This window comes from Equus quagga, chromosome 22 (genome assembly GCF_021613505.1).
Source record: "Equus quagga isolate Etosha38 chromosome 22, UCLA_HA_Equagga_1.0, whole genome shotgun sequence".
Lineage (NCBI taxonomy): Eukaryota > Metazoa > Chordata > Mammalia > Perissodactyla > Equidae > Equus > Equus quagga.
The window spans coordinates 2,022,647-2,035,123 of NC_060288.1; the positions used below are offsets into that span (position 1 = coordinate 2,022,647).

General features: G+C 48.3%; 1 protein-coding gene across 6 annotated transcripts in view; it reads right to left on the reverse strand.

Moving 5' to 3' along the window:
- Positions 1-3,344: 3,344 nt before the first annotated feature.
- The window catches only part of IKBKB (inhibitor of nuclear factor kappa B kinase subunit beta), a 48,958-nt gene continuing 39,825 nt past the window's right edge, over positions 3,345-12,477 (reverse strand). For 4 of the 6 annotated variants that reach the window (XM_046648436.1, XM_046648435.1, XM_046648433.1 and 1 more), the window contains exons 17-22: positions 11,604-11,653; positions 11,397-11,496; positions 11,047-11,194; positions 8,063-8,190; positions 5,772-5,862; positions 3,346-4,695 (exon numbers count right to left, since the gene is read on the reverse strand). In XM_046648436.1, the coding sequence (XP_046504392.1) occupies positions 4,630-4,695; positions 5,772-5,862; positions 8,063-8,190; positions 11,047-11,194; positions 11,397-11,496; positions 11,604-11,653 (583 nt within the window). In that variant the 3' untranslated portion in view covers positions 3,346-4,629. Of the gene's footprint in view, positions 4,696-5,771; positions 5,863-8,062; positions 8,191-11,046; positions 11,195-11,396; positions 11,497-11,603; positions 11,654-12,477 lie in introns of all 6 variants that reach the window. The other 2 variants (XM_046648437.1, XM_046648434.1) reach the window with 1 other exon arrangement.

Genomic DNA, 12,477 nt, shown 5'->3' on the forward strand with positions numbered 1-12,477 from the left:
TGGGGACAGAAGCTCCTTGCTGCTGCTGGGCAGAGGCGGGAGTTTAGGCTCCCAACTGTGTCTTCCAGATTGGAAAAGGCAGAGATGCCTCCTTCCCATCCCCCACCTGGTCTCCACTGACAGCAGATTTCTCGTCAGAAACCACTGAAGCCACAAGAAGTGGCACATTTCTGAAAGTCAAGAGAGACCTTGTTACTGCCCAGCATCTATGAAAGCCCCAGTTCCTCACCCATGTTCTGTGACATCACTCCAATTGGGCACCTAATTACAGCCTGATGTATGCGGAAGTTTAAGCTTCCACCTGGTGTTTGCTGGCAGAGGTGGGGCCAGTTTTTCTGTGGTGTTTGGCTAGAGTAGAGTGGCTACTGTTTAAAACTTTGCTGCTTTGCTAGGCTGAACCTGTCCTCGCCCTTCGGCTAATGTAGTGGGTTGAATGGTGGCCCCCAAGAAGGTACGTTCATGTCCTCATTCTCAGAACCTGTAAATATTACCTTATATGTCAAAATATGCCATTAAGTCAAGGATTTTGAGAGAAGGAACTTATCCTGGGTTATCTGGATTGGCCCTAAATTCAATGGCAAGTGTCCCTGTAAGAGACACACAGGAGAGACATGACAGGTAGAAGAGGAGGCAAAGAGACCACACAGGCAGAAATTATACAGGTATAGTCACAAGCCAAGGGTCACCTGGAGCCACCAGAGGCTGGAAGAAGAAAGGAATATGCCTCCCCTTGAATCTTCGGAGGAAGCACCGCCCTGACAGCATCTTGATCTCAGACTTCTGGCCTCCAAAACTGTGAAAGAACACATCTTGGTTGCTTTAAGGCACCCAGTTTGTGGTACTTTGTTACAGTCTGGAACTGGGAAGTGGGGTGCTGCTGTAACAAACGCCTAAAAATGGGGAATGACTTTTTACACAATAGGTGGAGACCAGAAGAATTTTGAGATGCATGGTAGAAAAAGCCTAGCTTGCCTTAAAGACTATTGGTATAAATATGGATGTTATAAATAATATAAATATTGATGATGAGGGCTCAGAAAGCGAGAAGCATGGTAGAAAAAACCTCTATCATCTTAGAGAATATATATACCATCATGAACAGAACGTTGGTAGAAATATGAATGTTACCTGCCTGATTTGTGTTCTACCATTAGGTGGAAAGCAGAATTTGTAAGCAATGAACCTGGGTATTTAGCTGTGGAGATTTCCAAGCAAAATGTTGAAGGTGCAGCCTGATTTCTCCATGCTGCTTATAGTAAAATGCAAGAGAAAAAAGATAAATTGAAGAAAGAACTGTTACGCAAAAAACGCCCCCAGCAATTGATGACTTGGGAGGTTCACAGCCTATCCAGATTGCACAGAATGCTAAAATTAAGAAATTCACTGTTGGGAAAGCATGCTCTAGAGAGAAGCCCAAGGGTGTAGCTGGGCAACCCTTTGCTGAAGAGATTATGTGTGTGACTCAAACACTCACTCAATCATCTCAGAAGCCAGGAACAGAGATGGTGTTATCCAAGAAAGATCTGTGAATCTTATCTAATGGTGTGGACTCCCAACACATACAAAGAAGACCCACAAGATTTTTGAGAATGTTATATCAGCAGACACCAGCTTGAACTGAAAAGGACGAGGAGAGGAGGAAACGAGATAAATCTGTTGGACTTTCAAAACTCTACAGGCAGAAAATGGTTGATAGAGTCACTCAGTTGTAAACACGTGCTAGCCTTCAGGAAAAAAGGAAGGATGATTCCAAGGGCAGAGCCACGGGTTCAGAAGCAGAGTCTGGAGAAGCAGGTAACACAGGCAGCGGGTGCAGAGGCGGGACCTATGGAGTCACTGTGAACAAAAACTCAGAGGGCTATGGAGCTGCCTTGGGCCCAGCTGGCAGAGCCTCAAAAGACAGAGAATTACCCTCGCGACTTGAAACCTAATGGAATTTGCCCTGCTGGATTTCAAACTTGCGTGGGACTGGTGACTTCTCTCTTCCTTCCAATTTCTACCTTTTGAAATGGGAATGTCTATCATATGCCTATTCACCATTGCATTTTAGAAGCAGATAACTTGTTTTCTAGTTTCACAGTCCACAGATGGAGAAATTTTGTCCCAGGATGGATCATGCCCAGAGTCTCACCCAAACCTGACGTAGATGATGAGTTTCAGGACTTTTGAGCTGATATTATTCAGATTTTGGTATGAGAATTTATTGTGTAATGGGTTGAGGCATCTGGGGATGTTGAGATGGGGTGAATGTATTTTGTATGTGGGATGAACATGAATTTTGGGGAGCTAGATGGTAAACTGAAGTGGGTTCAATGCTGGCCCCCCAAGAAGAAATGTCCACATCCTAATTCCCAGAATGTGTAAATAGTGACCTATATGGCAAAACGTGAGTAAGTTAACGATCTTGAGAAGAGGAGCTTATCCTGGATTATCAAGATCAGCCCTAAATTCAATCACAAGGGTTCCTTTAAGAGGCACACAGGAGACATTTGACAGGGAGAAGAAGAGGTGGCAGTATGGACACAAGAGGCAGAGAGGCAGCCACAGGTCAAGGATCACCTGGACTCACCAGAAGCTGAAAGAGGCAGGTCACAGAATCTCCCCAGAGCCTTTGGAGGAAGCGGTTCCGCCAGCACCTTGACTTCAGACTTCTGGCCTCCAGGACCGAGAAAATAAATTTGTGTTGTTTTAAGCCTTATAGTTTGTGGTAATTTGTCACGGTCCTAAGAATCTAAAGAGATCTAGAGTGCAGGCTTTTGTGTTTGTGCCCATTGGTTGGCTTCTCCAGCATCTAGTCAGGAACATATGAGACAAAAGGAAAACCCAGGGAACTCACCGCCGTCATTCCTCAGCTCCAAGGACCCTAGCGGGTTTGCCTTCATCTCTCTCTGCCTTTCAGAGTCTTCTTATATTTGTTTATAAATAATGCCCAAGGATTTTTAGCTGTGCTTGGTGGGAAAAATAGGAGAAAGTACATCTACTTCATTTTTTTGGACACAAAAGTCCTGCCTCCAGAGTTTTCACTTTTTCAACTAATTAGCATATTGCAGTTATAGTAATCTTTTAAACCATTAATTGGTGATGTCATTTCCCTGCTCAAAATTCTTCAGTGACTCCCATCTGCCTATAAGCCCAAGACCCTTAGCCCAGCATTCATTCCCTCTGCAATCCGACCCCTTCCCAGCCTTGCTTTCTGGTCTTATTTCCCACTATGTTCCTCACCAGTGTTTCCAAAATCATGCTTCATCAAACTCCAGTTCTTTCAAATGTTAATAAATGATACACTCACACAGGAAAAAAAAAAAGGTTCTATTGTCAAATGAGTTTGGTAACCAGTGAATTTACACAAAGTTAAGCCGGTTTATTATCACAGGACTTTGGATACTTTAATACTCCAGTGTACACCGTGAATCTCCAAGAAGCAATGAAAGCACGAAGCATTTCTCAAACTTACTTGACCGTGGAACCCTCTGAACTGTCTCCATGGAAGCTACTTTGTCAAAGTCTTCTATCCCGACTTTCTTCTCCAACCAAACTCACCTATTGTGATGGCCTGAACACTCGGCTCTCCTGTTTATATGCAGGAGAAGTTTTGTGAAATGTCAAAGAGGCAGTGCTAGTGCTATGGCACTATTTAATCTCATAAAATTTTCCATTAAGTTGGATTTTGACTTCATAAATCCCAACCACAGATCTTATAAAAATAGACTGTGGAACCCAGTATAAGTGTTGAGTCATGTTACAAAATATAGAAACTGTTTTTTAAATAAATCAGTTTAATAATACTGCTAGATGACAGGAGAGGCAGGAATTCCCTCGTCCCCCCGCCACACACACGCATCTGAGCGGGCACACGAGGTGTGGGCAGAGCGGTCAGCAGGCTAGCGGTTGACAGATATCCCATTCTTTCTTTCTTCTCCATGGCAACTCACTCCCAGGTCATCTGTGGGACCCAAAGGAAGGGAGCTGCTCTTCGATCCTGGCTCCAGTGAGTCAGTCTGTGGCCGAAAGGACCGCAGACAAGGGGAGCTCATCATTCATCTACAACCTTACAGGAGGGACGACAACCACCCAAGTTGTAGGTAAAAGGGAAATTTCAGCAGCAGTGAAATGAAAAGAAGAAGAGAGAGGACAAGGCCAGGCCAAGTCTATGATTCAAAAGTCTGCTTAAGAGAAGCCGAATCCAGGGGAAACACTAGCTGTGAGGACAGGTGGATCAGGACCTCTGGAGATCAGGAGCCGGCAGGAGAGGACAGGCTGGTACCAAGTGCTGTTCATACTTTGCCCTGAAAGAGTCGTGTTCCACATTTGTCCAGTGGTCTGCGGGGCGATCATACTTGGAGCACTTCTTTCAGAGCAGAGGAAGTAGCTGCTGTGGCTTGGCCTCCCTAAATGCTTGTGCCTGGCACCAGCATTGGCTGGGCCTCTGTGATGGAGGACTTCCAGTGTACAGACAAGTTGCTGGCAGTGTCCATGGAAGGCCACACCCTTGGATGTCCACAGCGAATGTCACAACTGCTGGGGCAGTGAGAAGATCTCCACCTATGCCGAAGACTGCTGGGACACCATCCGCTGCGGGAGGGCCTCAGGCCGGGCAGCCCCACCAGGTGGTCGAGGCCACCCGTTCGGTCACGAGGCCTGCTCCAGGCTATGCTGCTCGTTGTCCTCCGTCTGTAACCAGCTCCAGTCTAGAGACTGAAAGTCAACAGGCGTGTTAGAAACACAGTGGCCAGCAATACACTTCAGGTTGTTTTTCTTCTTCAGGAGGCAACCCCATGACTTAGAAGGAAATTTAAATCCTGCCATTAATAAGAGTCTTGTTATTGGAGGGTACCCTTGAGCTAAAGCTACATATTCGAAACTGTAGAGGGGCTTTTCTTTGGACAGGCTTGAAATCCCTGAGATTCCATAACTATGGAAACTGGAAAGGCAATTTCAGTATTACTTGTGGCTCACAGCACTTATTTGTACTCACTGTGGGCAGCTGGTACCAAGAGCTCATCTCAGCCATCCATTTCCAACCTCAGCAGATGGAATGGCCTCATAAGACTTTCTTTTCCTCTGGCAGAAGTGCAAATAAGTGTGAAAGGATCAAAATATCCAGTGCCAGGAGGAAGAGCAGCAACAAAAGATACAGGAAGCCCCCAAACTGGAGAAGGACACATGACCAAACAGGAGGTAAGGATAAGTAGTGGTCTCCTCTCTGCGTCCTCCAAAAACCGAGAAGTCAGGGGGAGGCTGGCAGGGCAGGTAACTGTATTGGCTGGAAAAGGCCATTTAAAGATCTGAGGGAACGACTTAGGATCTGATCAACAGTTTAAGCTTTGTCTTAATATACTTGTATCTTGACTAGTTTTTTTTTTAGGTCAGCTTCCATGTAACTAGTACTACCTACTGCTAAGCTCCGCATCCCTGAGAAGTGGGGCTGTGCCAGGTTCTTGCTTTTCCCCGAGTCCGGCACAGCTCCCCACACACAGATGCTCAGCAACAGAGCAGAAGCTACAGGAGGAAAAGGCCTTCTTGGAACGAGAGCACCTTCCTCATAAGGATTAAGTGCTGTCAGGATGGAATGAGCTGACGCACATGAAGCACCTACACCCGTTCAATAACTGTCAGCATTATTGTGATGGTGAATAAAGATAAACATGTACTAGAAAATCATAGTCATGTACTGCGATGGAGGAAACGCTGGATTGCCTTTCCATTTTCCGTGTCTCGTTTGCTGTAGAAAGGAAGGACATGGAACAGCTGGGATGCCCTCGGGCCATTACCCTCAAACTCTGGTCCTGATCTTTCATGGTGTCTTGTATTGCATTTTCCAGCTGAGTGCAGAGACTATGTGCTTCGGCCACCAGTTCTTCACTAAAGAAAACGATCACATTATTAGAAAGTGGTCAATATTATTTTCTTGGAGATAACACCAATGTTTAAAAATCTGTTAAAGAGCTTTTGACGAGATTTTAAAAATTAAATAATTATTTTGCTGCTGAGTGTCTTAAAACATCACGTCACTGACTAGTGAGTTCATTCATCTGGTTAAACACTTTCAGATGCCACAAGCATTACTGTTCACCGTAAGAACAAGCAAACAGATCTGCGGTTAACAGAAAAGGAAGAAGGAGAAGCGCTCTCGTTGACTTAACCAGACAGCTGAATTTAATTCCTTCCAAACTGCCAAACCTAAAGTTGGCTCCCAAATCACCTGTTTTCCAATTTTTCAAACAGAAGAAATATATATAGACAAAGCAATTTCACCAGGTTTCCACAGCTCCTTGAAAACCCTGGAAATCTGTGGGAAGCGAGCTCTGGGAACTAATCTCATTTAATCTGCTCCCTCTTCTATGATAAGAGACGCGTGTGTCCCTCAACAACAGGCCCTCAGCTCTATGACGCGGAGAGACAAACAGCAGCCTGTGCTCCCGGGACGACGTTTCTAGAGCTTTGAGGACATCACTGGAGGGAACACAGCAAATCCAGGAGGACAGCGCCCTGGGCTCCCCTCACCCTGCACAGTGCGGCTCTCTGAGGGAAGGCACACACAGCACGTTTGTGCTTAGCTACAGGGCTCCAAACTAGGTGAGAGGCTCAGCGCCAGCTCCAGAGGCAGCATGAGAGGAGGGGACCCAGGGACTGTCCTCAAGGAGCTCACAATAGGCTGGGGAGAAAACTAAGAGTCCAAGGCCACGTATGATTACGTACCAACATAGTAGAGGCCACAAACTCCCCAAGGACAGGAACAGGATTTTTAAAAACACCTTTATTGAGATATAATTTACAAACTACAAAGTTCAGCCATTTAAAGTGTACAGTTCAATAGTTCTAGTATGTTTACAGAGTTGCGCAACCATCACAATAATCTAGTTTTAAAACATTTTCATCACCCAAGAGGAAATTCCGAACCCACTGTCAGTCACTTCCCATCCCCTCTCCCCACCTGTCCTAGGCAATCACTAATCTATTTTCTACGTCTACAGATTTGCCTACAGGAACCAATTTTAACCATCTGCAGTGCCTAGGGCTGAGAAGGTGCTGAATAAATGGGTGAGGGACTGAACTAGACACAAAACCCCACAGGCAGGCCAAGAAGAGAGCGATGCCTGTGTGTGTGCGTGGGCAGGGTTTGGGAGGAGGTGGGAAGCTGAGGGAAGTGGACGTGCCTCCAGGGAGGGCATGGGCCAGAGCCATGGGTCTCAAACTTCAGCATGCATCAGAGTCCACCAAGGCTTGTCAAACACGGACTGCTGTGCCCCACCCCGAGCTTCTAATTCAGAATCTGCATTTCTAACCAGTACCCAGATGATGCTGATGCTGCTTTAAGCGCCGCTGGGCTAGAGCAAGGAGTTTGAACAGGAGCAGTGGCTCCGCCTGGAGAGCGGCTCTGAGGCGGCTGTGAATGGCTGAACGGCTCAGGCTTGCCTCTCCAGGGAGCAAGAGGCCACTACGAGTAAGTGACCAAAGAATAACTTGATCAAAATGGTACTTTGTGAAGAGTCTCTGACCAGAGAGGGCTTAGAGGCAGTACCGGACAGGAAGCAGGGAAGCAAGAAGCCTTGCCACAAAGGACTGGAGTGTCCTGCTCACCACCTCTCCAGGCGGCAGGAGGGAAAGGAAGCGATGAACAGGAGGTGACGAGAGACAATAGAAGGAAACTGGTAACTTGGTAACTCAAAGTGGGGTGGGTGAGAGGGAGGAGGCAGGATGACTCAGGGGTGACGAACAGGGCACGGCCCGCAGGGAGTCTGGTTGGAAGAACAGATAATGACGGATGGACTACATGACAGCATGTGACTGACCAGCACTTTCAATATTCTCAGTAAGCAATCAGTGATTCAATCCTCTGATAAGGAAACTTTAGTTAGCAAGTTAGAAGGGACTATGAGAGCAAAATATCACATTCGTCCCCAAAGTACCTCGCATATGTAACAAACACAAAGAAAAATATGCACAAAATCATAAGACAGATGGAACGGTGTGTTTACCAACGATAAACATATATTTCCACCCCCACGATCTCCTAACGTGCCCTTGAATATTACACTTGGCAGCACGGATGATGACGTACCTTTTCTTGGCTGATTCAGGTAGGCTGTCGGGGGTGGTGGAAGGCTGTGACACCAGCTGACCAGAGTGACTAAGGCGAGAAGCATTCATGCTATCTGGGCTTCCACTGACAGGACCACGGACCTTGCTCTAAAGGACAAAACCAAAGAGAAAGTCAACATGGGAGTCAAATATAGGAGCAAAGGGATGATTCCAATTTCGCCTTGACACCGTGGTTTTTCTCGAGACAACTGGCCACAAGACACACGCTGTTCCTAGAAAATGTCAGTCAACATCCCCATCTGTGAGAACAGCTGATAGCTGCATTTTAGTTTAGAAAAATGTTTCTGTATCTATAGGTATATTTTTTGATAAAAGATTCTAAATATAGGGAGATTTGAGTGCCTATATTTGTAGGCTTTATTTCATTAGTTTGTTTAACGAACTCTTAAAAGGAAATTAAAAGGGAGATGTTTTTATTCTTTTCCAAGTAGAAGATTGAGACACACAAAAAGGTTATAACTTCCTGTGAATGCACCATCTGTGGGACAGCTGAGAAGAAAACCAAGCTATTCTGACTCCTGGGCTGCTCCAGCCACTCCACCTCAAAGCCAAGATGTTAAAGCGATGCCCCTGCTCCAGCTACCTGCACCTCCTCACACCTGCAGCTCACAGACATGACCTGTTGTCAACCTTCTCAGCACCTCAAGCCACCTCTCCCTCCCCGCGTCCCCAGCCACACTCGCATCTGTTGGCCTGACCCTCTTCTCACTGACCCAGCTCCTCGCCCTCACTGCAATCTGTGGCTCTTCAACCCCTCTCAGCCTCTCAAGCTGTGGGACCCACCCTGTCTCCACATATTCCCTTCCAGCTGAACATCCAGGTCCAACTTCAACCAGCCGCTCAAGCACCCAATTTTGCCCTGTTCTGTTCTTTGTCCTTCTGCTGCGTCTTCCCTGATGGTCACCCACGGAAAGACCCGGGCTTCCATCTCCTCTACTTCTGCCTGGGCCCACGAGTGTGGCAGGGGATCACTCCTGTGCTGTTTGGCTCCCTCACCCTTCCACCATCCTGTCCTGAGCACCACAGGGGTTACTCAACTCCAGCCCCCACCAAGCAGCCCCTCACTCCCAAGGGTGAGGTCTGCCCAAGTCTCAGGTCGGTCCTCCAACTGCCACTGGAGCGACTTCTCTAAAGCCCAAATGTCACACCATTCCATACTTAACTTCCTTCACAATGAAAGGAAGAAACAAACCCTGCAGTGTTTCCTCTATGCCTTTAAAATAAAATGTGGCCCGCATACGCCAGCCCTTGCCACCTCCCCAATTTCCCCCCCAGTGAATTCTTCCCCCACACCACACCAACCTGCCATCCCACCCAAAACACACCACACACTCAGGCCTGCAGGCCTCTGAAAGAGCAATGTCTCTGTCCCCCAGGGTCCTCATCTCCACCTGCCCACCCACCTAACTGCTACTCAGTCTTCAGCTGAGCACTGCCTGCTGCAGACATTTCCTGTGGTTCCCTCACCTGAGACTGAAGCTGGCGTCGCTCCCCTGTCTTCCTGCTACGGCTTCTGCTTACCACAGACGCTGCACAGCACTTCCTGCCCTAAGCTGTCCTCACTCACTTCTCTGTCTGTGCCCCTCGCCGGGTTATACGCTGCCTGGATCAAGCGCCCTAGCTTTTTTCCTTCTCTATCTCCAGTTTTCAGCACCCTGCTGGGCACATACTCAGCACTCAAACATCGAATGGACGCAGATGGCAGATCCAGCCATCACCTGTGAACACCTCAACTCTCTCCTCCTTCTTTGCCTTGTCTCTCTCCTTTTCTCTTTTCCTCCTTACTTACAGGATGAGATGCCACGCGTGCCTTTCAAGGCCACCCCTTCCACTTACGCTCCTGATTCTGACCTCTCCCCGCTCCACTGTCCTCAGGACTGGAGACTCCACTGTCCCCTACCTCTCTGACATCTGCATCCCCCGGGACCCTGTCTCCTTATGCTGGGCCTACAAATTGCTCCAGTCTCCATGATTGTAAAAAACTGCCATCCTTGTATCCTGTTTCCACCTTGAGCAACTCTCTTCCCATTTTCCTCTTGGCTCTTAAAGGCTATGGATGACTAAATCACTCTTTTCATCCCCTTTAACCTCTCTGCAGCCTTCACAGTGGGGTCACTGTCCCATCAGCTCTGGCTTCCCTGGCTTTCACCTGGCCCTTCTTTCTCTGTTCCGGGCTCTCCTTTCTATGTCACAGTTTCTCTCTGAGCAGCATTTAGTGGACTCACAGCAGCATGAAGATGGGGGCACAGACAGCGCAGGTACCATACTAAGCAGCACAGACACACACGAGGATCAAGCGGGTCATGCTCACATGCACTGTAGGGGGCTGCATGGAGGACCCCAGAAAGACCTGTCCATGTCCTAACTCCAGGAACCTGGGAATGTGACCTTATTTGGACAATGGGTCTTTGCAGATATAGTTAAGGACCCTGAGATGAGATCGTCCTGGATGCTTCAGGTGGGACCTAAATCCAATGACAACTGTTTGTATAAGAGACACCCAGAAGAGAGACACAGAGAGGCCATGTGAAGGCAGAGGCAGAGGTTGGAGTGATGCTGCCACAAGCCAAGGAACACCTGGAGCCGCCTGGAGCCGCCAGAAGCCGGCAGAGGCCTGGAGCCTTCAGAGGGAGCCCAGCCCCGTCAACACCTTGATTTCAGGCTTCCGGACTCCAGGACTGTGAGGGAGGAACTTGGTGGCGGTGAATTACAGGAGCCACAGGAAAGGCACACACGCACAAATGAGAACAGCTGGTACAGGCCCATCTCTGCCCGTGCCTGCTCAGGCTAAGTCACGGAGAAGACAAGGGAGGATGGGCAGCAGCAGCTGAGGGGTCTGTCAGGGCTCTGCGGCCTCCCTGGCGGCGCGGTGGCAGCAGTGCAGAGGGGCACAGAGCGGCTGGCCGGCCGAGGGCTGCGGGCCTGGCTACAGGGCTCACTCACACAAGCGATCTTCAGGAGATTCCAGAGCTCCTTCTGCCGCTTCTCCTGAAGCCGAACCACAGTCTTCTCATCCTCATTCATTAAACTCACCACCTCTTCCACCTTGGGCAACAATTCCAGAGCCTTCTGCTTGCAAACCACAGTTTTACTGCAAAGCATGAACATGACAAACACCAGTGGCATTCGGGTTGGCGAGCGGGAGAACATAATCCCTGGCAGTCAGGAATCCAATAAGCAGCCATGGACAGTTTCTCCAGGTGTTAAACAAGTCGGTGTGGAGTGAAGAAACAGCCACACCAGCAGCTGCCGCTCCACGTCCCACCCTCGAGTAGGACAGCCGGGGCTTATACCTGAGCTGCGTGTAAATCACTCGCACTTTCTTCTCGAAGCCTTGGATTGCCTGAAGTAGCAGCCGTACCATTTCCTGACTGTCCCCGTCAGTCCGCTGGTCTGGAAAGGGAAAGGAGTTGCACGGTTCCTCCAAGTGGCTGCCAGAGGGCTCCATGCCTCATCCCCGAGCTGACGACGAACCGGAGGAGACGTCAAAGTCCCCTTACCTCTCGGCTTTTCCCTTAGTCTCCTGTAAAGCTCCCTCGCCTGCTCTTCTCTGAAACACACAAAGAAGCAGCTCTGTGTCCGTCTGAGGTCAAATAAGCACATCTGAAGCATTGGTTAGCTAATCCCCGCCAACAGAATCACTGATTTCTAGAAGCAAGACTGGCAACAGGTCTTGATGGGAGAAAATTATTATTCCTAGGGATATGATAGTGATATCTATAATGAGGGAATGATCACCCCCTCATTATCAAAACTCAAATGTCCCCAAGGTTTAATGAGAGAGAATCTTAAGGAAAGGAGTCTCCATTCCCCGTGTGGAATTCCCCAGCCTCGCCCTCTTGTCTTCCACAACAGTGATTCAGGCGCCATCACTGGACCTGAGCCTGGAGAACACGCTCTCCTTGGCAACTCAAGCCCAAGGGCAGATGCAAACTCCTACCCCTTTTCTCCTTAAAATAGTGAGGCTGACTGACATTTTCAGAAGTGACTTTCATTTGGAAACTGGAGGAGAATAAAGTGTTAAATAACTCGAGAAAACATAGAATACAAATAATCAGATTTCTGATATTCAGCCTTCTCATCCTAAAATCTTAGTAAAAGCATCAGAGGACACCAGAGCCCAAATGAGACAGCTCTTGAGAGGCTGATGTGGCTTGCCAGCTTCCCTCCCCCCTGCACCCTGGGGCTACCTGCAACTGCCTTCAGGTGTGACTGCTCTGCCTGGGCAGCGCATCCCCTGCCCGAGCCAAGGCCAAGTTCCAGATAAAGACTCAGATGAACTTCTAAGACTCACTAGCTCACTTTGTTCTGCCTTCTGCTCTTTGAGCCACATCCAGGGGGCGCTGGACCCAGGGGGACTTCTGATGCGGGTCA